This window comes from Amphiprion ocellaris, chromosome 11 (genome assembly GCF_022539595.1).
Source record: "Amphiprion ocellaris isolate individual 3 ecotype Okinawa chromosome 11, ASM2253959v1, whole genome shotgun sequence".
In the NCBI taxonomy this organism is placed as follows: Eukaryota; Metazoa; Chordata; class Actinopteri; family Pomacentridae; genus Amphiprion; species Amphiprion ocellaris.
Window position 1 is genome coordinate 23,968,334 of NC_072776.1, and position 26,270 is coordinate 23,994,603.

At 39.5% G+C, this 26,270-nt stretch overlaps 1 protein-coding gene across 2 annotated transcripts in view; it reads left to right on the forward strand.

Annotated features, from left to right (window-relative positions):
- adcy5 (adenylate cyclase 5) overlaps positions 1–26,270 on the forward strand; it is a 178,934-nt gene that overhangs the window by 103,508 nt on the left and 49,156 nt on the right. For both annotated transcript variants that reach the window (XM_023277993.3, XM_035951777.2), the window contains exons 4-8: positions 6,949–7,060; positions 13,191–13,318; positions 17,090–17,248; positions 17,395–17,536; positions 23,573–23,710. In XM_023277993.3, coding sequence (XP_023133761.1) covers positions 6,949–7,060; positions 13,191–13,318; positions 17,090–17,248; positions 17,395–17,536; positions 23,573–23,710 — 679 coding nt within the window. The remainder of the gene's footprint in view (positions 1–6,948; positions 7,061–13,190; positions 13,319–17,089; positions 17,249–17,394; positions 17,537–23,572; positions 23,711–26,270) is intronic.

Consider the following 26,270-nt stretch of genomic DNA (forward strand, 5'->3'; position numbering starts at 1 on the left):
ACCGCCTCTACCTGTCAGCCCGGCCCCTTTGTCCTCGTTTCTTTCAGAGAGAAATGATTCAGCCTGGTGAGATCACCGGCCCTGGTGTTGTGCAAGTGTCAATATTGTAATGAAAATGCCTCAATCACAAAAAGGCCTTTGCTGTATCAGTTCACTGTGTTCCCAGCTAACTTTTCTTTACAAGCGCACAGTAGCTGCAGATGTATTACACACACTCTCACACTCTCTTTGCCCAGACCTCACTAGAACCAAATACTATATCTATTTTTTTTTTACCAGCATATTGCAGGTGTTGTATTACATTTGCACATGACTGTACAAAGCTGCCTCAATCACAGTCTCACACCTCTCACTCTGAGGTACATCCTGACCAGAGTCATTAAATCTCTCACCTCTACCAGATACATGGATAGATACACTACAGTTCAAAAGTTTTGGGTCATTTAGAAATGTCCTTATTTTTGAAAGAAAAGCATTTTTTTTTCCCGATGAAGATAGCATTTTATTAATCCGAAATACAGTCTAGACCAGTGGTTCTCAAATGGGGGTATGCCTACCCCTGGGGGTACTTCAAGGTATGCCAGGGGATACATGAGATTTAAAATATATATATATGTATATATTAAAACTAAAAATCCTTTTAAAAATATATATTTACTCAATAATATTTCAATAAAATATGAATGTAAGTTCAAAAACGGAATTTCATATCAAGTAAGCTATTCCATTTCATTACCACAAACCCAGAATTTCCCCCATACCATGATGGTTTTACCTTACCTGGCACGTGACACACGGCATCAACTGTCAATGAGCTATCACTGTAGCAAACAATTGTGTCCTGGTTAAAACGTAGCAGAAATGCAGCTGAAAACATGGAGGAACAGGTGCCAAAGAAGGCGAAACCAGAGCCGGCAAAAATTCAGACAGTATTTCAGATTGATTTGATTTGATGTGATTTACGGCCACAAGTTGTAACACAAATCCATTTCTATTGTCTGAAGCGAACAGAAGCAAGCTACTTGTCACTTATCAGGAAAAACTCCTGGAAGTGTCATCTGACCGTGGCTTCCAGATGAAGTTTTCCACTTAGACGCTCACACAGTTCTGGGTGTTTGTGAAGCATGAGCACCCTGACCTGGGACAGAAAGTTTTGGAGCAGCTATTACCCTTTGCCCCCACATATTTATGTGAGACTTCCTTCTCTACAATAACTGTGATCAAATCAAAGCAAAGAAACAGACTGTGCCTGGAGAAGAGCTTGATTGCAGCAGTTGCCTCCCAGCCACCAAGACTGACAGAGACCTTGAGTGAAGCACAAGCTCAGGTTTCTCACTACAATGTCCATGGAAAAGAACTCACTTAAATGCAACAATGCAATATTCAGTGTTGACAGATTTTTTGTGAACATTTTCCACAAATATTGATGTTAAAGATTTATTGTTGTGTGAGGAAATGTTTATAATTAAGTTCATGTACCCAGATGGAGGGCAGATCTCTATTACAGTTTTTCTCAGTTGCTTTAGTAGATTTATCAGATCAGAATTAAAATTCTCACAACTACTAGTTCAATCTTCACATCATTGTGTCACTTGTGCACATCAAAAAAGCAGTTTCTCATTTCTTTGAACAAGTTGCAAATGCTTTGGTACATCCATGCAAATGATTCTGTACAATTCTCTGCGGTTCCCTACATTATCAATTGCTTTTATCATGTTGATCAAAATGTATTATAATGGGTCTCTGTTGAATAGTCTCACCTCCCCATATGCTGCTCTTGCAGCACGTGCTCTAGTGCGTAACTAGACAGCTAGCTAACATTGAGCTTGATTTGTACCTATAATGTAAAATTGAAACATTACAGAGAAAATAAAATAAATCAGTACACAAGCACTGACCTATTGATGAACACAGTATGTATTACACATGTATTGAAACCGACTGCAAAGTGTTCACCGACGTATAACACTGCAATAACTGTATGACACAGTTTAACTACTTGACCAACTACAACAACGGAAAATTTCAAACATGACATTCCTATTTGGTGCTTATGTACACGTTTTACTCACAGACAAATAATCTCCAAGGCAGAAGCATAGTAAAACACTGGCAACACCACAAATTAGCTCTGTCCGTTGAGCTGTCTATACTTCATGAGACATAACTAGCAAGAAAACAAAGCACCCTCAAAGACAGGTCAAGAGAGCGTAGAGCGGTGGAGCGCTCACACTGTCGTCACTTCCGAAAACCAAACTACAACAAAGAGTGCTCACTCTGACACTGTTTTTAAAACCCCATTGTAAATCGACTTTTAACTTATGTAACTTATTCACTTAACTTTAAAGACAGCACCCCCCACAGCATTTAGGCATTAGTTTATTGCATAAGTCTTTACATGCAAAATGTTTGAACAAGTTGTCATAATATGTCAAGGAAATTTCTATGCATTTCCATTAGACTTTTTTTCTGAATCTGTCCTGAACTGGTAAATTGCTCTCAGGTGAATCTTGACTTTCTCTAACAAAGGGAAATGTGTGAAGGGTTAGAGTTTCCTGAAATCGCTCAAAGACGCAAGAGAAGATATTCATGATGTGGATGAGAATTTGTGGCCCAACAGACAGGAACATCAGGAGGTGTAGGAAGACTACACTGTAATTCCTACAACACTGTATGTACAGTTTTCCCAAAGGAGATTGTCCTATGTTCACATTTCTGCTTTTGTTTTTTTTCTTTGTGCTATGCTGCACCATTTTCCTTTCTGTATCACAATGACGTGGTCTGTCAATAAATTACAATACAAACAGTAAAAGCGTAAATGTGAATCTTGTCCAGTCTCTTGCAATCAGTATCCCACATACACTAAAGTGTAACTTACAATTTACAATAATTGTCATCAAAACTTTAGCCATAGTTTACATCAGAACATCCCTCCAGAGTACACTGTTGTAATGACAACATGACTAAGCAATTTGACTGTCTTATCCAGACACAATGACACAAGGACTTGTCATTCTGATGGCACTGACATGTTCATTGACACAGATATTTACTTTTGAGAGATGAACTAAGGATTTTGAGTAAGAGACTGGCTTTTGCAGGTAATCCATGGTGTTTTGCTATTTGTACGAATTGTTTTGAGAAATGCACTTACTGTTTTGCAAATGTCGAGGATGATTCGAGAAATGTACCAAAGCAACTGAGAAAAATGGTATAATCCCATAAGAGGGCACTTTAAGTTGATGATTATTTCTGTGTGTAGAAATCTTTATTTAAAATTGAATCAACTATTTATTTTTCAACAAATTTTAGTTATTTTTATATCTTTTCCCCAAATTGTTCAAGAAAGACCACTACAAATGAGCAATTTTTGCACCATTCCAAAATGTAATAAATAAGAAACTGATGAAATAGTGCTGTATTTTATGTCTCTCTTTTTTCAACCAAAAATGCTTTGACCTGGTTAGGGGGTACTTGAATGAAAAAAAAAATAGTTCACAGGAGGTACATCGCTGAAAAAGGTTGAGAACCACTGGTCTAGACACTGTTAATGTGGTAAATGACAATTCTAGCTGGAAACGATTGATTTTTAAAGGAATATCTACAGAGGCCCATTTCCGGCAACCATCACTCCTGTGTTCTAATGGTACATTTTGTTAGCTAATCATGTTGAAAGGCTAATTGATGATTAGAAAACCCTTGTGCAATTATGTTAGCACATGACTAAAAGTGTGAGTTTTCATGGAAAACATGAATTTGCCAGGGTGACCCCAATATTTTGAACAGTAGTGTAGATAGATGGATAGATAGCTGGTCGAAGAAACAGCAATAAGGTGCCTAAGATGTTTGGTATTTACAATAAGGTGCAATTCTATTTATTTAAAAAAATATTTAAAATAAATAGAATATTATGAGAGTACAGGACAGTAAAATTACAAGGTGCAATGTGAAAACTCAAACTCAAGTCACACTGACAGCTGCAGATGTGTTTCAAGAATCAAGAATCAAGAATCTTTATTGTCATTGTGTTTCCCCACAGTGAAATTACGACTGGTGACTCCCAGCTATATATATATAAAAATAGAAAAAGGCACACTATATACAAATAAAATAAAAAAAGACGTAAAAGATATAAATAAACAGTCTTAGTGGACATGAGCAGTAGGATGAGTGTAAAGTGCAGTCCAGTGCAAGACTCAGTTCTTTATTGCACATAGTGAGTCTGTTGTGTGTGCAGGGGGGAAATGGATTAGACAGCTCTTGGATAAAAACTGTTTTTGAGTCTGGAGGTCAGAGTTTTTATGTTTCTGTACCGTTTCCCCGAGGGAAGCGGAACAAACAGTCCGTTTCCCGGGTGGGTGGGGTCAACGGCGATACGTTGGGCCTTCCTCTGGACCCGGCCTGCGTATATTGAGTCCAGGTCTGGAAGAGGAATTCCCACAATCCCCTGTGCTGTTTTCACCACCGGGGATAAGTTCCTTCTATCTTGAGCTGTGCAGCTGCTGTACCACACTGTTGCACCAAGACAGAGGATGCTTTCTATTGTGGCCCTGTAGAAATTTGCCAGAAGCTGAGGGGAGAGATCAGCACGTTTCAGCTTCCTAAGAAAGAAGAGTCTTTGTTGAGCCTTCTTCACTAGGTGAGCTGTGTTCAGAGACCAGGTCAGGTCAGATGAAATGTGGACGCCCAGGAACTTGATGTTGTGAACATGCTCCACCGCTTCCCCTTTGATGAGGAGAGGAGCATGCTCTGTCCTCCTGGACCTCCTGTAGTCCACAATGACCTCCTTGGCCTTGTTGGTGTTCAGAACAAGGTTGTTATCTGAACACCACTGAATAAGGTGCTGGATCTCCTCTCTGTAGTGGGTCTCATCATTGTCCGATATGAGACCCACTACGGTGGTGTCGTCGGCAAACTTCACGTCCGTGTTTGTGGAGTGGATGGCAGTGCAGTCGCTGGTGAATAGTGTGAAGAGGGCTGGGCTGAGCACGCAGCCCTGTGGTGTTCCTGTGCTCAGGACCAGTGTGGAGGATGTACAGTCTCCCATTCTCACCCTCTGAGGCCTGTTGGTGAGGAAGTCTCTGATCCAGTGACACAGCGATGTGGACAGTCCCAGGTTATGGAGCTTCAGTGTCAGTTTGTCTGGGCACACCGTACTGAAAGCTGAACTGAAGTCCACAAATAGCATCCTCACATAGGTGTTAGAAAGCTGCAGGTGGGTAAGGGCTGTGTGAAGTGCCATGGAGACTGCATCCTCTGTTGATCTGTTCTCCCTGTAGGCAAACTGATATTTATCCAGACCAACAGGGATGATGTTCTTGATGTGCTTTAGGACGATCCTCTCAAAGCACTTCATAATCACCGGAGTCAGAGCAACAGGGCGGTAATCGTTCAGGCAGGTGACTGCTGATTTTTAGGCCAATGATGGAGGTTTTGAGGCTAACGGGGACTGTGGCAAGCTGCAGGGACAGGTTGAAAATGTCCAGAAAAACTCCTGCCAGTTGGTCAGCACATGATTTCAGAGTGCGACCCGACACCCTATCTGGTCCTCCAGCTTTGTTGGTGCTGACTGTCTTCGTGGAAGAGCTCTTAACTTGGTGCAGCTGCAGGACCAGACGCTGATGCTGTTTCTCCAGTCGGGGTAGATGAACACTCTCTCTCCTGCCAGGTGTGTCAAAACGAGCATAGAATGAGTTCAGGGTGTCGGGGAGAGTGGAATCATGGCTAACCAGCTGATCACTGCGCTTATAGTCTGTTATGGTCCTAATGCCTCTCCAGATACTTTGTGAGTTGTTATTAGCAAAATGCTCCTCAATGCACTGTTTGTATCTGCATTTTGCCAGCTGAATGCCCTTCTTCAGTTCTTTCCGGGCCCTGCTGTAGGCCAGCTTGTCACCTGACCTGTAGGCGGCGTCATGGGCTTTGAGTAGGGGCTTCACTGTGCTATCCATCCATGGTTTTTGGTTTGGGAAAACCTTGATGGTCTTTGTGGGCAGGACAGCATCAGTACAGAACTTCAGATACAACAGAACCGATGATGTGTATCCATCTAGATCTGTGCCCTCCTTGAACACTCCCCGTCAGTACACTCAAAGCAGTCCTGTAATGCTGAGGATGCCTCATCAATCCATACCTGTACGGTTCTAGTGGTCGGTCTCTCCCTGCAGATCAGAGGTTTATAGGCTGGGATCAGATTCACAGAGATGTGATCCGACATGCCCAGGTGTGGTGCTGCAACAGCCTTGTATGCCCCAGGTATGTTACAGTAAACCTGATCCAGAATGTTATTGTCTCTCAGGATAAACTATTCTCAAAATGTTGGACTATGTCACTCAATTCAACATTATTGCACTTTTTTTGGTTTTGGTCTCTTCTACAGTCCAGAGTTGTGCACTGAGTTGCTTCCTAGTTGCCCTCTGACTCTTGCTGTGTGTTCCATCAAACATAATTGATTGAGTTCACATGTGGGGAGGCAGTGAGGGATCCTTTTGTTGTTGCAGAACTGGAAACCTGCGAGAAGGTTGTAGTAAATTGGCGCTGGCGAATGTGCACCGGGATCCCTCGACTTTTGAGGCTTCCGTTGATACAAAAGAATTGAACAGACTCGAATCAACCGATGAACTTGCAGGATGCTAATTGAGAATTGCCCCTTTGTGAGTATCAGAAAACTATAATCACCCACAATCCTCACTGCTGTGTATATTTAGAGAAACATAATTCTAACTTCAGCTGAATTTTCCATGAATCACTCCCTCCTGTTTAAAGTCCATTGCTGGGATGTGAAAAGCTGCCCTGTGCTGCCTTCATAAGCACCAGGCAAAAAGCAGTTTAAAGGGAAATGGACTGCAGTATGGAGCAAAATGAGATTTTCACAATGGAATAAAAGGAGGAAAATGTTCTAAATAAAGAATACTGAAGTCTGTCTCTCTTGTCTTTGTGTTTCTGCAGCATCCTTTTTGCAGACATCGAAGGTTTCACCAGTTTGGCCTCCCAGTGCACAGCGCAGGAGTTGGTGATGACTCTCAATGAACTTTTCGCCCGGTTTGACAAGCTGGCAGCGGTAAGGATGCATACATAATATCTACAAGATGTACACATATTTTAATCTTAAAAGCCTCTGGAAAGCAACTGGACTTCTCTTTTGTTCTTTGAAACATTTAACTTGTCGTCCAAGAGGGTTTTTTTTTTTAGCTCTAAGTGATTGACGGATAGTCCCAGATGTAGATCACCTTTCCAAAACCAATGGCTAATGGCCTCATCAAAGAATGATGGTGAAACTGCAAGGTTAGGGATGACTCAAGACCTTAATGGCAGTGAAACTCTCTGTGGAGGAACCTCAAGACTGCATTATAAGCTCCTGATGATTGGTGTTGCTGATTTCCTTCTCTGTCCAGTCCATTCACCTTCTACTGAGACTCTTAAGACTCCCATGGAGTACCTGGATGACTGAGGATCTACAAAGCCATATTTTTAGTTTTAATTTTAGTCAGATTTTAGTTTGCATATTTTCATTAGTGTGAGGTCAGACGTGCCTGATTCCATTTATGTTGTTTTTTCTTCTTCCACCTGGTGATGGTGAAAAAGATGAATAACTCAGTTAATGAGGATTATACAATGACTCACTTCCGTAACACATTAACTGACTGAACATCCTGTACATGATAATGGGTTGACAGAAAGGCTGTGAGATCTGAAGGATCACAATTCATCTGCTTTTACTGCAGTCTGGTGTTTATTTAACCTGCATGAAAGCGTGGTTTGTCTGCAGAGATGCATGCAGACTGTGCAGGGGATTGTTCTGCAGAGATGCATTTCAGCAACCTGGTGTTGTGGTTTTATTAGTGTAATGATGAAATTAGTGCATGATTTTACAGGTTCAAGGCTTATGTCTGGTGTCAGAGTTGGGTGTTCAAAACTTGGCCATGATACCATGAATGAGCAAAAGATTAGTTAGGAGCTCCCTTAAAAGTCGAGGACAAGAGGAGTTCAGACTCTCTGAAGTTTGTGGAGCAGTAGAGGAAGTAACAGGAGGAGCAGTAGCTGCAGGGCAACTGAGACCTTGAGGAGTCTGGTATTTATATCATCTCAACTGTTTGAATGTTTGATGTATTATTGAAATGCTGCTGCTGCTGTAGTGCTGAATAATCCATGTCTTAGTTCTTCTTATCTTGCAGGAGTGTAATCGGATAAAATTTTAAGTACACGTTGACTGAGGATGTGCTGAGACAATAATCAGGCAAATCATGAAGAACAAATCCAAGACAGCTGCCACCAGGGATCAGAGTGTCCCATTAAAATGAATGGAGCTTTCGGAGCAAATTGTTTGGACAACACAGACCTGAGACTAAATAGAGATAATTTACTACACCTGATCTGTGACAAATGTCATTGTCCTGTTTGTTCAAATTCAGCCAAAGTTGTGGAATATTTCATATGAGACCTCGGTTTGAGATCTAATCAAGGGGCCATTTACAGTTTTTCTCAATTGATAAGACACTGTTCCTGAAAAATAGCACACATTTCCCAACACACTCCACACTATTTTTTTATTTGAACACAGTTCACAAAGCACTGCACACTTGTGTCAAAAGCGCACTTTATTGTCAAAATCTGAACTTTGTTTTCAAAATTCAGACACATGAAACAAAAGTAGGACACTGCACTGCTAAATACAAAACACTCTTCTCTCACTTTGTTCTCACAAGAAAAAGATGATACAGTCCTCAAAAATGACAACTTAAACACAAATGCATCCTATAAATGAATCAGAGGGGCCCATTGCAGTGCCTGACTGTACATTATAAAATAAAAATAATGTTAGACAAAAAAAAAAAAAAATACAGCACTGTATTGTACGCAGTACAGTATGCAAATATTTACACCACGTCTGCATCAATTCTTTCAGCCTGGTCAGGCCACAGGACCTCATCAACATCACAAGCTATGTTTTCTCTGGCCAGGCAACATGGAAAGAAAGACCTAGTGTGTCTGATCCAGCCCTGACATGCATCAACAGAAACATCACCACATGCCAAGACTACTGATTACAATAGATTTTCCCAAATGTATGGCTGCCGTTCATATACCTTCCACCTCCATGTAGAGAAGAATTCTTCTATAGGATTCAGAAAGGGAGAATATGGTGGCAGAAAAACGACAACGTGAGGGTTCATATCGAACCATTCCCGAACCAATAGTCCTCTATGAAAACTAACATCCGAGACAACAACAAAAACCGTGTCTTCTTGCCAAACGCCCTGCTGCACCCATGTTAGTAGGTCCTTGCGAAGTCCATCTAAGAAAGTCAACAAATGCTGGGTGTTGTATGGGTCCAGAACTGCATGATGGTCAATTACTCCATGATTGCTTATTGCAGCATAAGGTTACGTTGCCCCCACACTGACCTGGGATGTTGACTATAGCCTGTTGTTTAATGATGTTTCTCCCGCTTCTCCTCCTCTTGGCCAGGTTGAAACCAGCCTCATCCACATAGATGTATTCATGTGTATCGTCAGAATCCAAATGACATCAGAATCCAACTGAAAAACTATCTGGAACAAACGCACACAAAACTGAGAAAAAGTCAGTCATGTACACTTTCTGTAATTTTACCAGCACTTGTGAACCAGAATTATACATTAGATTTTTTACAGTATTCTCAGAACATTTCTGACTGCTTGTATTGTTCCAGTATAGACATGTCACTGAAGTGACAAACAACATATACATACCATGTAAAGTAGTCCAGGACCAGGTGTATGGGCAGGTCCAGGTTCCAGTTCTGGTCCTGGCCGTGGTCTGGGTCGTCCACTGCCTCTTCTTCCAACATGACCTCTTGCTCCTCTGACATCCATTCTGAACAGCTAATGCTATTTCCCAGCAGGTTTTATAATGTGCAGTTCATTGGCAAAGGTGTTTTCAGTTTTGACCTGTTGTGTCTTAATCGTGACAGCAGTGTTGGAACAGTGTCCCAATTCTGCTTCCTAGTTTTCACTTTTTGAAAAATGTGTGCTATGAGTGAAAAAGTGTGTTCAAATGATTAAAAAACGTGTTCAGTCTTTTGCAAAAAGAGTGCAAGAGTTTTGGAAACTGTGTGCAAACCATGAATAGTGTCCAAAATATGGACAGCAGAGTCCTGTTTTTGAGAAATGTGTGCAGTTAGTTGGTTTCTGTGTGCAGTGAATGTAAATTAGTGTCTTATCAATTGAGAAAAACTGTAATAAACTAGACAAGTCCTGCTTTGGAGAAAAAGATGTCAGCCTTTGATGCAAACATGCAAATTGTACTTTTTGATTGTATCTTAATGAATTACTGTAGAAGAATCCCGTCAGGCTTTTATAGACAATCTGAGAAGGAATAATCATACTTTGGGTGAACCAAAGGCTTTATACACAGGTAAGCAAGAGGATACATTTTTCTAGGGGTCACAAGACAATAAAAATATGTATTTTTAACACAATTTATCTTTCTACGTGGACATACTATAGTTTTTATTTTATTTGGTTCTTATTTCAATGTATTTACTTATTTACAGGCAGCTAATATGCAGTTAAAACATATAATTCAGAGTTTGACATGTACACAGAAATTCAGTGTTCTTAGAGCACCTTTGAAATATCAATTTTATATCTGCCATCAGTGTCCTGCAGCCACACATCCGATTATCGCACATTTCCAATATCTGAGCTTCATCAAGCAGCACTTTCATAAATATTGATAATTTTCTTCTTCTCCAGAAAGTGTCATTGTTTGTCCAGCTAATGCTCGATGTATGTCATTTGTTTATGAAAGGTGAAATGATACGCTAATCAATATTTATGAGTGAATCGGGGCATAATGGCGTTATAAAACCAACAGCATTGCAACTGACACTTTTATGTCTCTGCCAGATGTACCTTGTATTAGTGTGTATGGACACACACACTGAGCTTCCAAACACAGCGGCTCTATTTTCCCAGAGACATGTGCTGGGGAGACACTCAGGTGGTTATCATGAGACACAATATTCTCCCGAGCACTGAGGATCCACACAATTGTGCACTATAACACACACAGAGCATATTATGGTTGTTCCACACGCTGCTAGGAGATATCTGAAATCTAAGGCAAATGTGTAAAAATCTACAATAAGATACAGTTTTTGTAGAAATCCTGCAATCTGTGTACAAATAATGGTTTTGTAGGTGCAAATATAGAATCTTGTCTCAACAGTTTGAAGGTTAATTGATTAAAAAGATATCTCACTTAGTTTTCAGGACATTTTTATGAGCATAAATGGAAAACAATGCAGTAAAAGATTATGAAAAAGTTCAAGAGCAACTGCAGATTTGAGCGAGTTTGTCACTGTGAGCAACACCTTCAATGCATGTTGATATCTGATTAATTGTTCAAATGAAATATACTAAATAAAGCAACTTAACCGCTCTAGGATAAATAAATGTGTTCAAATGCCTGCTCACTTCTAAGAACATTTTTTAGTTCATATTGATGAAAGCTATGAGATAAGATAATCCTTACATTAATCCCCCAGCATGGGCACTTGCAGTGCTGCAGTAGCAAAGGCGGACAGTGCAACAAAGCAAACAAAGGGAGCTTCAGCAAAACAATAAAAAATAAATATGAAGTCTACATAAGTGCTGTTTATAATGTGCCAATTATGCAATGGCAGAAAATTTAGATGCCTCTTAATGTAGAAAATAACGCTATTTCACAAAAACACTGACGTTGCACAGGTCTTTCTTTGGTTAAAAAACACTAATATTGCACAGATTGCTCCTTAAGTGGACAATATTGATATTTAAAATAATGATACTGGGTGCCCCGGTAGCTCAGCTGGTTGAGCATGCTGAGCCATAAACAGTGGCTATAGAATCATACGCAGCATGTCCTTCCCCCACTCTTCTCCTCATGTTTCCTGTCTGTCTCCACTTTCAACTATAATAAAGGATAAAAAAAGTCCAAATAATAATAATAAAAAACATAGATATTGCAGAAATTCCATTAATATTGCACAGATTCTTCTATATGTAGAAAATATTTATATTATACAGAGTCTTCTAAATGTACAAAATACTCATAATGCACAGGTCTGAGTGAAATATATATTTACTTTATATTTATTGTATATATGTGTTCATGTTTAATGCTGTTAAATACTATATCTTTGCAAAGACATGTAAGTTTCCTGTGGTTTAAAAACTACACTCCCAAGGATGGATCACTATTTTCTGGCAAAAAATTATTCTGGAGGGTAGGTAGGTTTTTGTTGTTATCCTTGAGGGGCAATTTGTTCAAAAGTCGGCAGTGAAAAAGAACACATAAAAGAATAGCTTCCGCAAATGCTGATTCAAACAGGATCTCATGACAAAAGCAGAACCTACACAGATTTTTGTTTTTGCTATCATTCTAAAATGTTTCTTAGATCCTCCCAAGGCCATATGCATATCTCCAAACAGATGGTAGTCTGCAACAGGTGACCAAACTATAAAAGAGACTGTCTGGAACCCAGGGCAAACACATATGTGTGTTCAGAAAAGTCTCTGTGAGTTTTAATTTTTGCTGAAATAAATGGAGTTTAATTTTTAACTAAAAACTGTGGGGAATTAATTATTATTATTATTAAAATGACACTTAGAGGTATGTTATAAGTTAAACTATGTGGAGGATTATTATAGGCTCACCATCACCCAGATGGAAGACAAAATGTTAGCTTACATACATACATACGTACATACATAAATACTGATTAGTAGTCATTTTGCCGTGTTCCACTTGTGTGAACTTTGCTATTAAACATTTATACTTAATAATACACCTTTATGTGTTTACATTCTCAGTCTTTTATCTGCTGAATGCAACTTTGCACTCTGTTTTTGCAACTAGAGGCCTGTGTCATTAGCTTCCAGTGTAACTGAACTTCAAGCTACTGTCATAACCTGAAGAGTAAAAAGAAGGAACTGTTGAAAGAATTAAATGAAAACATCAAAATGACATTTGTTTATATCAAGTATTTCAAGGTGGGAATGCAAGAGTTGCACAGTCCTTGTTTATAGGAGACACATTTGTTTCAGTGTATCCTGTTGTCCTCACTGCACACACATCCCACAACCTCAGAAGAAATATAAAAGTTAAGTTAAATTAAAACCCACCAGTAAGTTGTTCTTTCTTCTGCTTCCTGTTTCCTGTGACAGGAGAACCACTGTCTGCGGATCAAGATCCTGGGCGACTGCTACTACTGTGTATCAGGGCTGCCAGAGGCCAGAGCCGACCACGCCCACTGCTGTGTCGAGATGGGACTGGACATGATAGAGGCCATCTCGTAAGTTGTCCACCGAGTTAAAAAGTTGTCCTTGCTTAGCATGTGACTGGAATACAATTTATAAATATGGAAATGTAAATGGAAACTCTTGTCTCTAGTTTGCAACAGAGTGTGAGTGTTCATATTCTTGGGGCAAACTCATTTTCAGTGGATGTGGGACTCCTCCAGGATTGGTCCTCATCTTCGATCTTGTATCTGACATTCTTGGACAGAATCTCAAGGTGCAGCTTCGGTAGAGGAGGGTGTCTGGTATAGGAACCCCAGAATTGCATCTCTGCTTTATGCAGATGATGTGGTTCTGTTGGCTTTAGTAGACCGTGAGCTTTTTTGTCACTGAGTTGATTTGCAGTGAGGAGCAGTAAGCGGCTATTGTTTTCATCCAGGAACTGAAGGTTTGCTCCCTTTGGGGTGGGGGGAGTTGTTGCCTCAAACGAAGAAGTTAAAATATTCAATTCAAATTCAGTTCAAAGTGTTTATTGTCGTATGCACAATAAGGAAACATGTTTTCCTTTACTATGAAATTCTTTCTTTGCTATCCACAACAAATGCCAAACAATATAAATCTAAGTACAAAATAGAAAACAAAAAAAAACAAGATAAATAAAGGCAATGGACTGTACAAAATAAACAGCAGTGCAATATCACCTGTACGTGCAATAGTCATGGCAAGTATGTGCAGTAGACAGCAAACAGTCATGAGGTAAACATGTCAAATGACAAATACGTCATCACAAATGGATCATAAGTGACAGAAAAATGGAGCATGAGTTGGAAAAATGGATTGTGGGTGTTGTGCCAGACTTCCGGGATAAGATGGAGGTGAACCAGAATGAAAAACTCTCGATTTACAAGTCGCTCTCTGTTCCAACGCTTACTTATAGTCATGAGTTCTGGTTAGTGGCCAAGAGAATGCGACTGTGGATGCAAGCAGCTGAAACTAATGTCCACCATTGGGTGATGATGAAGAAAATACCACGTCCTTTTCTAGAAACACCCCCTAGTGTCACTCCTTTATTTACACATTGATATTGACAATTCTCTGTTGTCGAGCAGACCGCTTGTTTTCATCACCATTAATTAGCAACTATATGTAAATGGACCGCTTTCCCTTCTGTATTGTCATACTGTCCCCTCCCAACTGTCTGACCAGCTGTGTAAAATGTTGTACTAAATGTTCTGGGTGGACTTACTTTCACAGACCTATGTTCTGTGCTGGTAAGCTCACCATATGCCCGAATACTCATAAACACTGCACTATAACAAGCTTTGCTTGAGGATTATGGGTACATGTCTTCAACAGAAATGCTGAATAATATACTTTAGCAAAACAGACTGCTCTGTGTTCAGAGCCTATCAAATGTGTGCAAGAAAAGACTAACTGGTATTTTTAACCTTTTCATAATCTTGTTGCCACCTTGCACCGATTACTTCTTTTAATCCTCGGGCTTATCAGCTGTGTTTTTGTGTTTCTCCTCAGTTAATTCTCTACCAAACCTTATCCGGTTAAAGTGCACAAGCCAAAATTGACTTTTCCTTTTACCCTTTTATCTGTTCCCTGTGCCATTTCTTCATTGCCAAAAAATTAAGTTGTAGCTCAAATTGCCTTTTCCCCATCAAAAGTTTGTTTTCTGTCGAGAATTAATCAGTCTACTTGTTGACACCTCTAAGGTTGACCCTATCTCTAAGGCTGAACCTTAGAGATAGGGTCAACCTTAGAAACTCAACCCTGGTGAGGGGTTCAGACATCTGGAAGGAAGCTTGGAAAAGAATCGCCACACTCCTTCACATCTAAAGGAGCTACGTTGATTCAGGCATCTGATTGGGATTTCTCCTGAGCATCTTCTTTTGGAGTTTTTTTTTTTTTTTTTTTTTTTTGGGCCACTCAAAGGAGACCACGGGGTAACCCAGAACTCTCTGAAGGGATTACAGATTTTATGTGCCCTGGGCTCTCAACTTTATATTCCCCTGGAAGAGCTTGAAAATGCTGCTGTGGAGAGGAACATCAGGAATGATTTTTTATTATTATTGTTATCCCTTATTAATCCCACGAGGGGAAATTCTAATTTTCGCATATCCCCCCAACTGGGGCAGGGAGGGGGTCAGCCCCCCCCAGGGTACGGCGCCCCTGGAGCAGGAAGGGTTAAGGGCCTTGCTCAAGGGCCCAACAGTGGCCACATCGGGGTTTGAACCTATGACCTTCGGATCAGTAGTCCAGAAACTTGACTGTTGCGCCATCACTTGCTTGTCCTGCTGCCACTGTGAACAGACTTTAAATAAGTGGAAGAAAATGAATGAATAAGTGCTGCACAGTAGCAGGACAGTCAGTGGGACACCCATTAGATGGGTGAATAATGATTTCCAGATGCAGTTTTAGTTGTTTTTAATGTAAATTCCCATAAATGTGAGTGATAATAAATGATATCACTTGTTCTTTATTATATATCCAAATATTAATGGTGTTTTCAGACTTTTTTCATATCTGTAAAGGATCAGAGATTAAAACTGACATCTGGTTTTTGTTCTCTGGGGTTGAAGTTCAAGGCTTGACATGATTGTAGAGACTCGCTTGTTAAAGGGGTTGGCCACTCCTCATTGCTTGTTGTTTCCCAAAAGACCTTTACATTTCTGATCAGCCTTCCTCTGCTATTAGCATTATCTCCACTATCATTTCATCCATCCATCTGCCCTTTATCCCTGCATGTCCTGGGCTGTTACTCAAGGGATCAGTGTGTCCTCCCTTTCTTGGCAAGAGTTAGATGAGAAAATTGATACCAGTCATGTCTTTGCAGTAAATATGAAGCTACTGCCAGCAGCCAGCATTTCCCAAATTGTTGAACTTTCTCTTAAAAAGAGCAAGTTGTGAAGTCATTTATGGAACAAAAATGTCAAACATTTGTAGCTTTCAGCTTGTCACATCTGACAAGCTGGAAGCTACAAGTGATTTGCTGCTTTTTTTCTCTATTTTACACGAACAATATCCATCTTTTTATTATTTTAATTGTGAAAATGCATCACAAACCTCTTAGCTGGTGGAAACATGACAGTGCCAAAGCAGAAATTAACTCTAAGAAAGTCTTCATTCAGACCACCGGATCACAGCACATTTGTTTTTTTATTGCACAAGACAACCAGCGAAACCATTTCTGTCAGTCTTTATCTTTGAATCTACAGTCTGTGACCGCTGTGTCAGTTCTCATCAGTGGATGTGACCCACTTCAGTCAGAAAATAGCTGAAAACATTCACTTTCTGTTTTAAAGCTGATTGATGATCGATTATTTGGGTCACATTACTAATCCGCAACCTGTTTTAGGACAAGTAAGTGTCTGTTGCTGATAGAGATCATAAGGGATCTGTTCTGTTAAATTTTCTGGATTTGCCATGAAAGAGTATTTTCACCTAAAACACACAATTTCTTAGTCTTAGTGGTGTATAAACATGCAGATAGTTTCAGTTTAATGGATGAAATGGAACTATAAAATATTGTTTTCTGTCTAAAATGTAACAATTACTTGTTAATATATTAACTATACTAGTTTCTCCTGTATTTCTGTGCCATAGGAAATGATTACAGTGATAAGAAAAGAATAACTAAATAAAGAAAGTGGCACTTATGGAAACTTTGATAAGCGATCCAGCTAGAAAGAAATCACAATCATGGACCAGTGATCTGTAGGCAACCTTAACACAAGTGTCGATCAGAAAAGATGTTGGTGAAATTAGATATAATTTTGCAGATTATGACTGAAAAGCTTGTCTTGTGTGTCTTGCAGGCTGGTACGGGAGGTGACGGGGGTGAATGTGAACATGCGAGTGGGCATCCACAGTGGCAGAGTCCATTGTGGGGTTCTGGGACTCAGGAAGTGGCAGTTTGATGTTTGGTCCAATGATGTCACACTAGCAAACCAGATGGAAGCTGGAGGCCAAGCTGGGTATGTTTGTCTGGTTATACTCAAGTTAAACCATGTACGAACAAGTTAATTTTGCTAAAACTGTATGAGCTGCCTTTAAAGTTTGTAGATTTGAATATACTGTATCTAAATAAGGAACTTTAACGTGTGTGTTTCTGTTATTTCAGGCGTATCCACATCACTAAAGCTACTTTGAATTACCTGAACGGTGACTACGATGTGGAACCAGGGGCAGGAGGAGAAAGAAACGCCTACCTGAAGAAGAACAGCATAGAAACCTACCTCATTGTTGGCTGCAGTCAGAAAAGGGTACCATAGAAAAAGCGTCACTACTAGTAAATTTAGAACACATTATTGTAGTTATTTAAAACTGTTACAGCTGATTTGTAAACACCAAGAGGCAGAAGAACCCTATAAGTGACAGATGACATACTGTAGCTGTAAATTACAGGTTGTAATATAAAGTTTCGAGCCCAAATATTTGTTTTCAGAGTGTAAAAAAGCTAAAAAGCTTCATAGAGCTGTAGAATTTGATGGAAAAAGCTCTATGGTTTCACATTACACATCTTGAATTTCACTTTTAATTTAAAAATCTGAGAGGAAATCAATACAATATTTCAAAAATGTGGGTAAATTTTATTCCTTGAATCTCATTTGCAGTGCAGACTTTCTGTCATTTGACCATTTATTGGTTTGGAAGGAATAATCTACAGCATTAACAACAGATTTTGCTTTTCCTCATGTTTATCTCCTCAATTAATGTTAGTTCAAGCAATTAGGAGCTTTTATAACTTTTACTGTTTGCTATAGAATGTGCTCAAAAAACAGCCTCTATGACTCGGCAACTTGTTGAAGTTTAGCAACATAAATTATCAATAAAACCTGTCACATGTTTTTGGTAAACATCCTTGAAAACTGAAAAAGTAGAGCTTTAACCATGATGCAAACATGTCTACAACTCCATTATCTAAACAATATGTTGATGTAAAACACAGGGATAATTACGGTGGCCGAGAGGTGCAAACCAAATTTACATAATGCAAAACACTTTTACAACCTCCAAGACAAATTTACAAGCGACTAAACACTTTTACAAGTCCAAAAACACTTTTACAAATCTAAAAACACTTTTACATAATGCAAAACACTTTTACAACCTCCAAGACAAATTTACAAGCGACAAAACACTTTTACAAGTTCGAAAACACTTTTACAAGTCCGAAAACACTTTTACAAGTCCGAAAACACTTTTACAAAGCCAAATGTAACCGGAAAGGGAATATCCCAACTCCGGGATTGAACCGGAAGTGACGACGAGGAGCGGCTAATGCACTCTGTCGGTCTGATCTGCGCCATTTAAACACTCTAAAGACCGACCACACGAAAAACAAAACCGCGTCAATCGGTTTATATGTTCCCCACAAAACGGGCAAAACATCACCCGCTCGTTGTCCGTTGCATTAGCCGCTCCTCGTCGTCACTTCCGCTTCAAGCCCTGAGTTGGGACATTCCCTTTCCGGTTACATTTGGATTTGTAAAAGTGTTTTTGGATTTCGACAAAACACTTTCACAAATCCAAATGGAACCGGAAAGGGAATGTCCCAACTCCGGGTTTGAACCGGAAGTGACAACGAGGAGCGGCTAATGCAACTTTTGGTTGTTGTTAATGGTGAACCAAGCGAGCGGGTGATGTTTTGCCCGTTTTGTGGGGAACATATGAACCGATTGACGCGGTTTTGTTTTTCGTGTGGACGGTCTTTAGAGTGTTTAAATGGCGCAGATCAGACCGACAGAGTGCATTAGCCGCTCCTCGTCGTCACTTCCGCTTCAGCCCCGGAGTTGGGACATTCCCTTTCCGGTTACACTTGGCTTTGTAAAAGTGTTTTCGTACTTGTAAAAGTGTTTTCGTACTTGTAAAAGTGTTTTCGGACTTGTAAAAGTGTTTTCGAACTTGTAAAAGTGTTTTGTCGCTTGTAAATTTGTCTTGGAGGTTGTAAAAGTGTTTTGCATTATGTAAAAGTGTTTTTAGATTTGTAAAAGTGTTTTTGGACTTGTAAAAGTGTTTTGTCGCTTGTAAATTTGTCTTGGAGGTTGTAAAAGTGTTTTGCATTATGTAAATTTGGTTTGCACCTCTCGGCCACCGTAGATAATATTACATGTGTATTAAAGCTAAAAAATATCATTTAACTTTCCACGACTCCCCTGAGACCCTCCTTGTTTGGATGTTGAATGATTAGAATCTGACATTTTTGGAAAATCATAACTAAATGCAGCTTTTTATGGCGCCGTCTTTTAAAAAAAAAAAATACACAGTCTATATTGCACTTACCGTTGTTTATAAACTGGGATTCTGTCCCATGCGAACTGGGTTTCGGAGAGGAAAGATTTCTGCTTCAGTGCGTGAGCTCCAGTTTGTTTATGACTGGATTGTTTTCTTAATCAGCTGTCTGTCCTGCAGCAGGAGCACAAGCTGCAACTATAGATAGCTTGTCATGTGAAGTGATATGGGCCTCTCATTTTGCCGAGAGACAGAAGGAAGATTGTGCGATCTAATTATCTCGGTTACTTTTTTTACTTTCATTTCTGACAAATCCATGCTAGAGCCAGGAGCCCATTGTATTATCAGATATGAAAGAAATAAAATAGTTACCATCTAAGGAAACCATCTTTCAACACAACACCAGGACCAGAAATTTAGTATTTTTCATGAACAACAGAATTACAGTCAGTGGATGCTTTTATTTACTTACAGTTTGAGGAGTAAATAAATGTTTAACACTGGTGGAGGAGATTGTCTTCTGGTTTTTCAATTTTGTGCAACAGCATGATGTTGCTGCTGTTATGAATCAAACCTTTCTGAATGTTGAATATGCGCAGTAAGAGTCTTTGCTTTCTGCTGCTGATTTGATTTTGATTGCTGCTTCTTCTGGTCATGTTGTTTTGCAGGAAAAACTACTGTCTTTGTCAGGAAAATCCTTCTCAGTTGCAATCACGTGTTTGTTCTATAGTTCTCTTTGACCTGATTTTGAGATCTATGCCAGTTATATCACGTTAAAACCGCCGACTGGTGAAGTGAATGACATTGATTATGTTGCTATGATGCAACATTTTGCTGCTGGCATGCATGTGGATGCTACTTTTGCACCTAGCAGGTAACTACACATAGTCGGAAAACCTTACCATACTCCTCATAACCTGATACACTACAAACAATGCTCAGATTTGGCTTGAGGAACACGACAAAGAGCTCAAGGCACTGATCCAGCCTCCAAACTGAACCCAGTTCTTTTTGACGGGGCCTCTACAGATCAATAACAAGCCAGCCTAACAACCCATAGAACCCAAACACTGATTGTTTTAACGCTGAGCTAAGCAGAGCCATATACATACCTTGAAATTTCTGGTCCTACCTAAATACATTGGAGGTGAACAAAACATGACATGCTCACTGCACTTAGCAAAAGGCACTGTAATATTCAACAGAAACGTAACATCAGAACTGCTTAATAATACTTAAAAAGTAATGTGTAGAAACCTTAAAGCTGGCATTTTAGGGCTTTTACAAAGTGAATATCCACCAGATTGAAACTCTTGTCAAATAAGTTCATATGGCGCCATGTAAATCTGTCTGTATCTCATAGGATAGCAGAGTTTAAAATCTGCTTTCTGTGGCAACATTTCCATGTTGAAACACTGGTAGCTATGTTTTAATTCAGCCAGCAATAATTGGTTCTGCATAGCTGAAAAAGGGAGTTTCGACAGTGTTTGTGTAATTAGTCTTGCTGCCAGAAGTCGGAGACAAAAGTTCACACTGCAGGTTAACAGGTTTGCAGTCTTTCTCTCCAGATGCAACTTCATGCCATTTATTTTCACTAGTTTATAGGTTCCAATAAGGTTTTCTACAACGAAAACATGCAATTTTTCTACTAATTATACAGAAAATGGAGGCAGTTGCTTGAGTTTCTTTATTTCCAGGGAGATTTCCTTGAAAGAAAACCTAAACAACTTGTTCACTACACCTCAGCAGTTAAATACAATCTAATAAGATGTTAGAAGGTTTAGCAGTGAAGTCAGAAGATTTTTCCTAACCCTAACTCAAATAACAAGGACTGTATATTGTTGTCCATAAATAAATATATTGTGCATTGAAGACTGAAGGTCTCCTCAGTGTCATAAAATTCAATTCAATTCAATTCAATTTTATTTATATAGCGCCAATTACAGTCAAATTGTCTCGAGACGCTTTACAGAACCCATATGCCTGACCCCCAGAGCAAGCCAAAAGGCGACAGTGGCAAGGAAAACACCCTTTTAACAGGGAAAAAAACCTCGAGCAGAACCCGGCTCTAATGTGGGGGGACCCATCTGCCTGCTGCTAAAAGCATCATCTGTAAAGAAAAATTTCTAAAAAAGCATTGAAAATAATAAAGTCACTGTCCAATAAATGCTGACAGGTAAAAAGTATATAGACTGATACTGGAATATCACATATATTGGAATTATTGATATGTCTCAACAATGACCCTAGCAGTTTCCATCATTCTAAAATACTCTATGTACATACACTATATTGCCAAAAGTATTCGCTCACCCATCCAAATAATCAGAATCAGGTGTTCCAATCACTTCCATGGCCACAGGTGTATAAAATCAAGCACCTAGGCATGCAGACTGCTTTTAGAAACATTTGTGAAAGAATGGGTCGCTCTCAGGAGCTCAGTGAATTCCAGCGTGGAACTGTGATAGGATGCCACCTGTGCAACAAATCCAGTCGTGACATTTCCTCGCTCCTAAATATTCCACAGTCAAGTGTCGGCTGTTTGTATGTGGCCCTGCGACAGACTGGCGACCTGTCCAGGGTGTCCCCTGCCTTCGCCCGAGTCAGCTGGGATAGGCTCCAGCACCCCCCGCGACCCTGGTGAGGATTAAGCGGTGTATAGATAATGGATGGATGGATGAACTGTCGGCTGTATTATAAGAAAGTGGAAGTGTGTGGGAACAACAGCAACTCAGCCACCAAGTGGTACGCCACGTAAACTGACAGAGCGGGGTCAGCAGATGCTGAGGAGCATAGTGCCAAGAGGTCGGCAACTTTCTGCAGAGTCAATCGCTACAGACCTTCAAACTTCATGTGGCCTTCAGATTAGCTCAAGAACAGTGCTTCCATAGGTCCATAAAGACATGGATGACAGAGTCTGGTGTGGATGAACTTGACTGGCCTGCACAGAGTCCTGACCTCAACCCGATAGAACACCTTTGGGATGAATTAGAGCAGAGACTGAGAGCCAGGCCTTCTTGTCCAACATCAGTGTGTGACCTCACAAATGCGCTTCTGGAAGAATGGTCAAAAATTCCCATAAACACACTCCTAAACCTTGTGGACAGCCTTCCCAGAAGAGTTGAAGCTGTTATAGCTGCAAAGGGTGGACAGATGTCATATTGAACCCTATGGATTAGGAATGGGATGTCACTTACATTCATATGTGAGTCAAGGCAGGTGAGCGAATACTTTTGGCAATATAGTGTATGTATATGTAGAGAATATCAGCTAGTAAATCAACATCTGAATTTCTTTACGCCCTAAAAGTTGGAAGCAGCATCAGTCAAACTCTAGTTAAAGCTTCTCCTAAATCTCAAGCAAGCATAAGTTATGGCAACTGGACTAACCTCGTGTGAGTCGAAAACGTTTCACCTCTCATCCAAGAGGCTTCTTCAGTTCTGAAAGCCTGGTGGGGAGTACCAGATATTTATCCACCAGGAGGGTGGTGGCAAAAACAAGTGGACAAAGACCCGAAACCAACAGACTCGTTAGGTGTTAATGTGAGTCGTTAGCCTTTGATGGGCGGTCGTTACCCCTCCCAGCCCTCTAGGAGGGTGGTTGGGGGTCACCTGACTGCAAGTGGGACAGATGGCTGCACCTCCTTGGGAGGGCTCTAAGAACGGCTTCTCCTAAATGTCTTGGAGTAGAAGCACATAATAACAAAATATAAAAATTCTCGTGTCGGGAGCATGGATGGTGCATACATAATGTGGTTAAAGTAACTGAAAGGCAGAACTTTCACCTGAACCGCTCAGAATAATCACAACAAAGAGTTTTCGTGCTTGTAAATATATTTCATTGGTTGAGCTTTGGTAAAAATTACCTCCTAAATATAGTGAAGTAAACTTTAATCCCTGGGGTGTGTAATTGGTGTATAAATAAAAACATTGTCATCTCTTAGACGTAAAACTGTCTCCTGAACTACTCTGAATAAACAAAATAAAGAGATTTTGTGTCTGTAAATACATTTCATTTTCATGACCATGTGTTTCTAAAACCCATTTTTGTATCTTGATCTCCTATAGAAAGAGGAAAAGGCCATGATCGCCAAAATGAACCGACAGCGGACCAACTCTGTCACCCACAACAGTGGCCACTGGACCGACCGTCCCTTCTACAACCATCTGGGGGGAAACCAAGTCTCCAAGGAGATGAAGAGGATGGTGAGGACAATTAAAAACTGAATATTATTGCTTTCAAACTCTTCTGACCTGCTGCTCTGCTGCTACTCTGCCAGTCTGTGTTAATAGAGCTACACAGCCAGGTGACTCTAATTCCAATATCTCATCTTAGCTCTCATTTGATGATGAAGCCAGCACATAATACCCATAGTCCTTTGATCTGCAGTCCTGATAAGCAGCAGCGATGGCCTCACACCTTGGCCGGGCTCTGAGAGGCTCTCAGGAGCTCTCAGGGGGACAACAGCAACATGTAGGCGGCTGCCATGAAGTGAGAAATCCAGCAGCAGCAGTGATAATGTGACTGAATCCAGATTCATTTTTTTATTTACATACTGCAGCTCTCCCTGCACACAGTGACTCACTCAGTGAATGGTTGCTCCCATACCGCACAAAGACACAAAATAGTTTTTTTCATATCACCGAACCCCTCACTTCTCTGTGAATCTATTACAGCGGAGAGAATAAGTGTTCTGTTGTTTTTCTACTCGTTCTATATCGATACTGGTAACTCTCACAGATACACAGGTTAGAGGGGAACTTCATTATGTTTTCTTGTTCTGGGGAGTCGTTATTCAGTTTATGTTTTCTGTGGGTTACCTCAGCCTGGCTTCGATGCTACATATTGTATGACAAATCCTTTATTTAGCCTTCAAGATGTGGACATTTTCCACAGAAGGACAATAAATGAGCTAAAATATCAGGAAAACTCCAAATTTATGGACGTACACGACTTAAAATAACTGCAGTACCCCTTTAATGCTCGCTTTTAGAAATTTTGTAAAAAAATTAGGGACTTGGAGATGATTTATAATAAACACACAAGTGCTTGTTTTTAGATAATTTAAATTTACTTATTTTGGATAAAAGTGTGCAAATCAGTGCAATACAATATTATGAATACAGGCAGAGCAGAGTGTAAATGTCAAACTCTGAAAGTTCAGTTTGATTGTTAAACTGTTCACTATGTGTGAACTGGAAGCTTTAGCCCTTAGAGAAGAGCACTTAGCGTCCAAATTCGTATCCCTTCTTCTCAGTTGAGTTGCTCTCAAAGTATTTATTGCAGTGAGGTGTAGCACATATTGAATGACTGCCTGAATTGAACTTTCCAGCAATAACAGTTGCTTTTCTGTTATAGCAAGAAAAAAATTGTTAAAATTTTTACAAAATATAATTATAGTTGCAACCCGCATGCAGCTCCACCCCCATTATTCTCTTTTGAATTACTCACAAACTCATAGTTGCATAGATATGTTGATATCTTAGATATATTGTATGCAGTGCAGTCACTGAACAGTGTAAAAGCTGTGCAAGCATGTCATAGAGAGTGAACACATGGATAATTTAAAGACAGTTATTTCTGTTGGGTACAAAGCACATTTTCCCCAATTTCTAAGTCATATAGTTTTCCCACCATCATGGTTCTGATATTACCAGATTCCACACAATCTCCTCATTACACATATAAAGAAGCTGTTCTATTGCCAGCATTTTATAGAGATACATGTCAAAATGTACCAATTTCATACTACAACATTTTTTAATCATCAAAAGTCTCAATATATTCTGTATAATTGGAATCGGCCTTACTATTTGAATATTGCAGCCATTAAATTTGGATTTAATTATTGAATTATCTTTTATTTGATTATTGTGTTCTTATGATCATAACTTCCAAGTCTGTGTAAGTAAGTGCTAATACAAAGATCCTGCAAGTATTATCATGTCAATTAGTAGAAGATCTGGATATCTAAGACTGATCTGAAAAAACCCCAAAACAAAACAAGATACAGCAGGTATAGCATGTCCTTAAAATGACCAAGATAAGAGCTTAAAATAAAAGTTAAATAAAGATAGCCGAGCTTATAGAACCAATCAATTTAATTAAACAAACAGCAGAATCATGTAAGTAGCAGAACTCCATGATGTCTTTTTTTGCAGTATGACACAATTGTAAGGCCATAAATTATACAAGAAAGGAAGAAACAGTTTATTTTCTTTGATTATTTATTTTAGAAAAATTAAAAATAAAAATATGAATCAACATGTACAACATTTTTCCAAGTTTCCTCACATGTTATCAGGACTAATAAAAATATCAGGTAGCTCTATATGCTGTAGATATTTTACTACTTGCATATTTTCATTAGTTTCAAAATATCTGTGCGCACAAAACCTGCAGTTCAACTGAAAAGTTCCCTGAATTTTTGTCACATGACTTTTTATCGTAGCTGAGTCGGTAATGGCTTCTCAGTTGTACCAAGGAACAAAGAATTTTTTATTTTTTACCGAATCTGTGTAGAGCGAACCATTTATTTTTAAGCAAATTTTTAAATGACGTGACAGAAAGTGATTTTTTGACAGACCATCATGCCACAGATAATTACTTACAGAACTGTTGGAAAATTCAGCCATTCTTTCTGCTTTTATAGTTTCCAGCTCTGACAACTAGTATATTATTGATGCATTAAAAAAAAAACAAAAAAAACAAAAAAACAAAAAACGAGCATTTCAAACCGCTTGACAAGTTTTGGCTTTCAGAGGG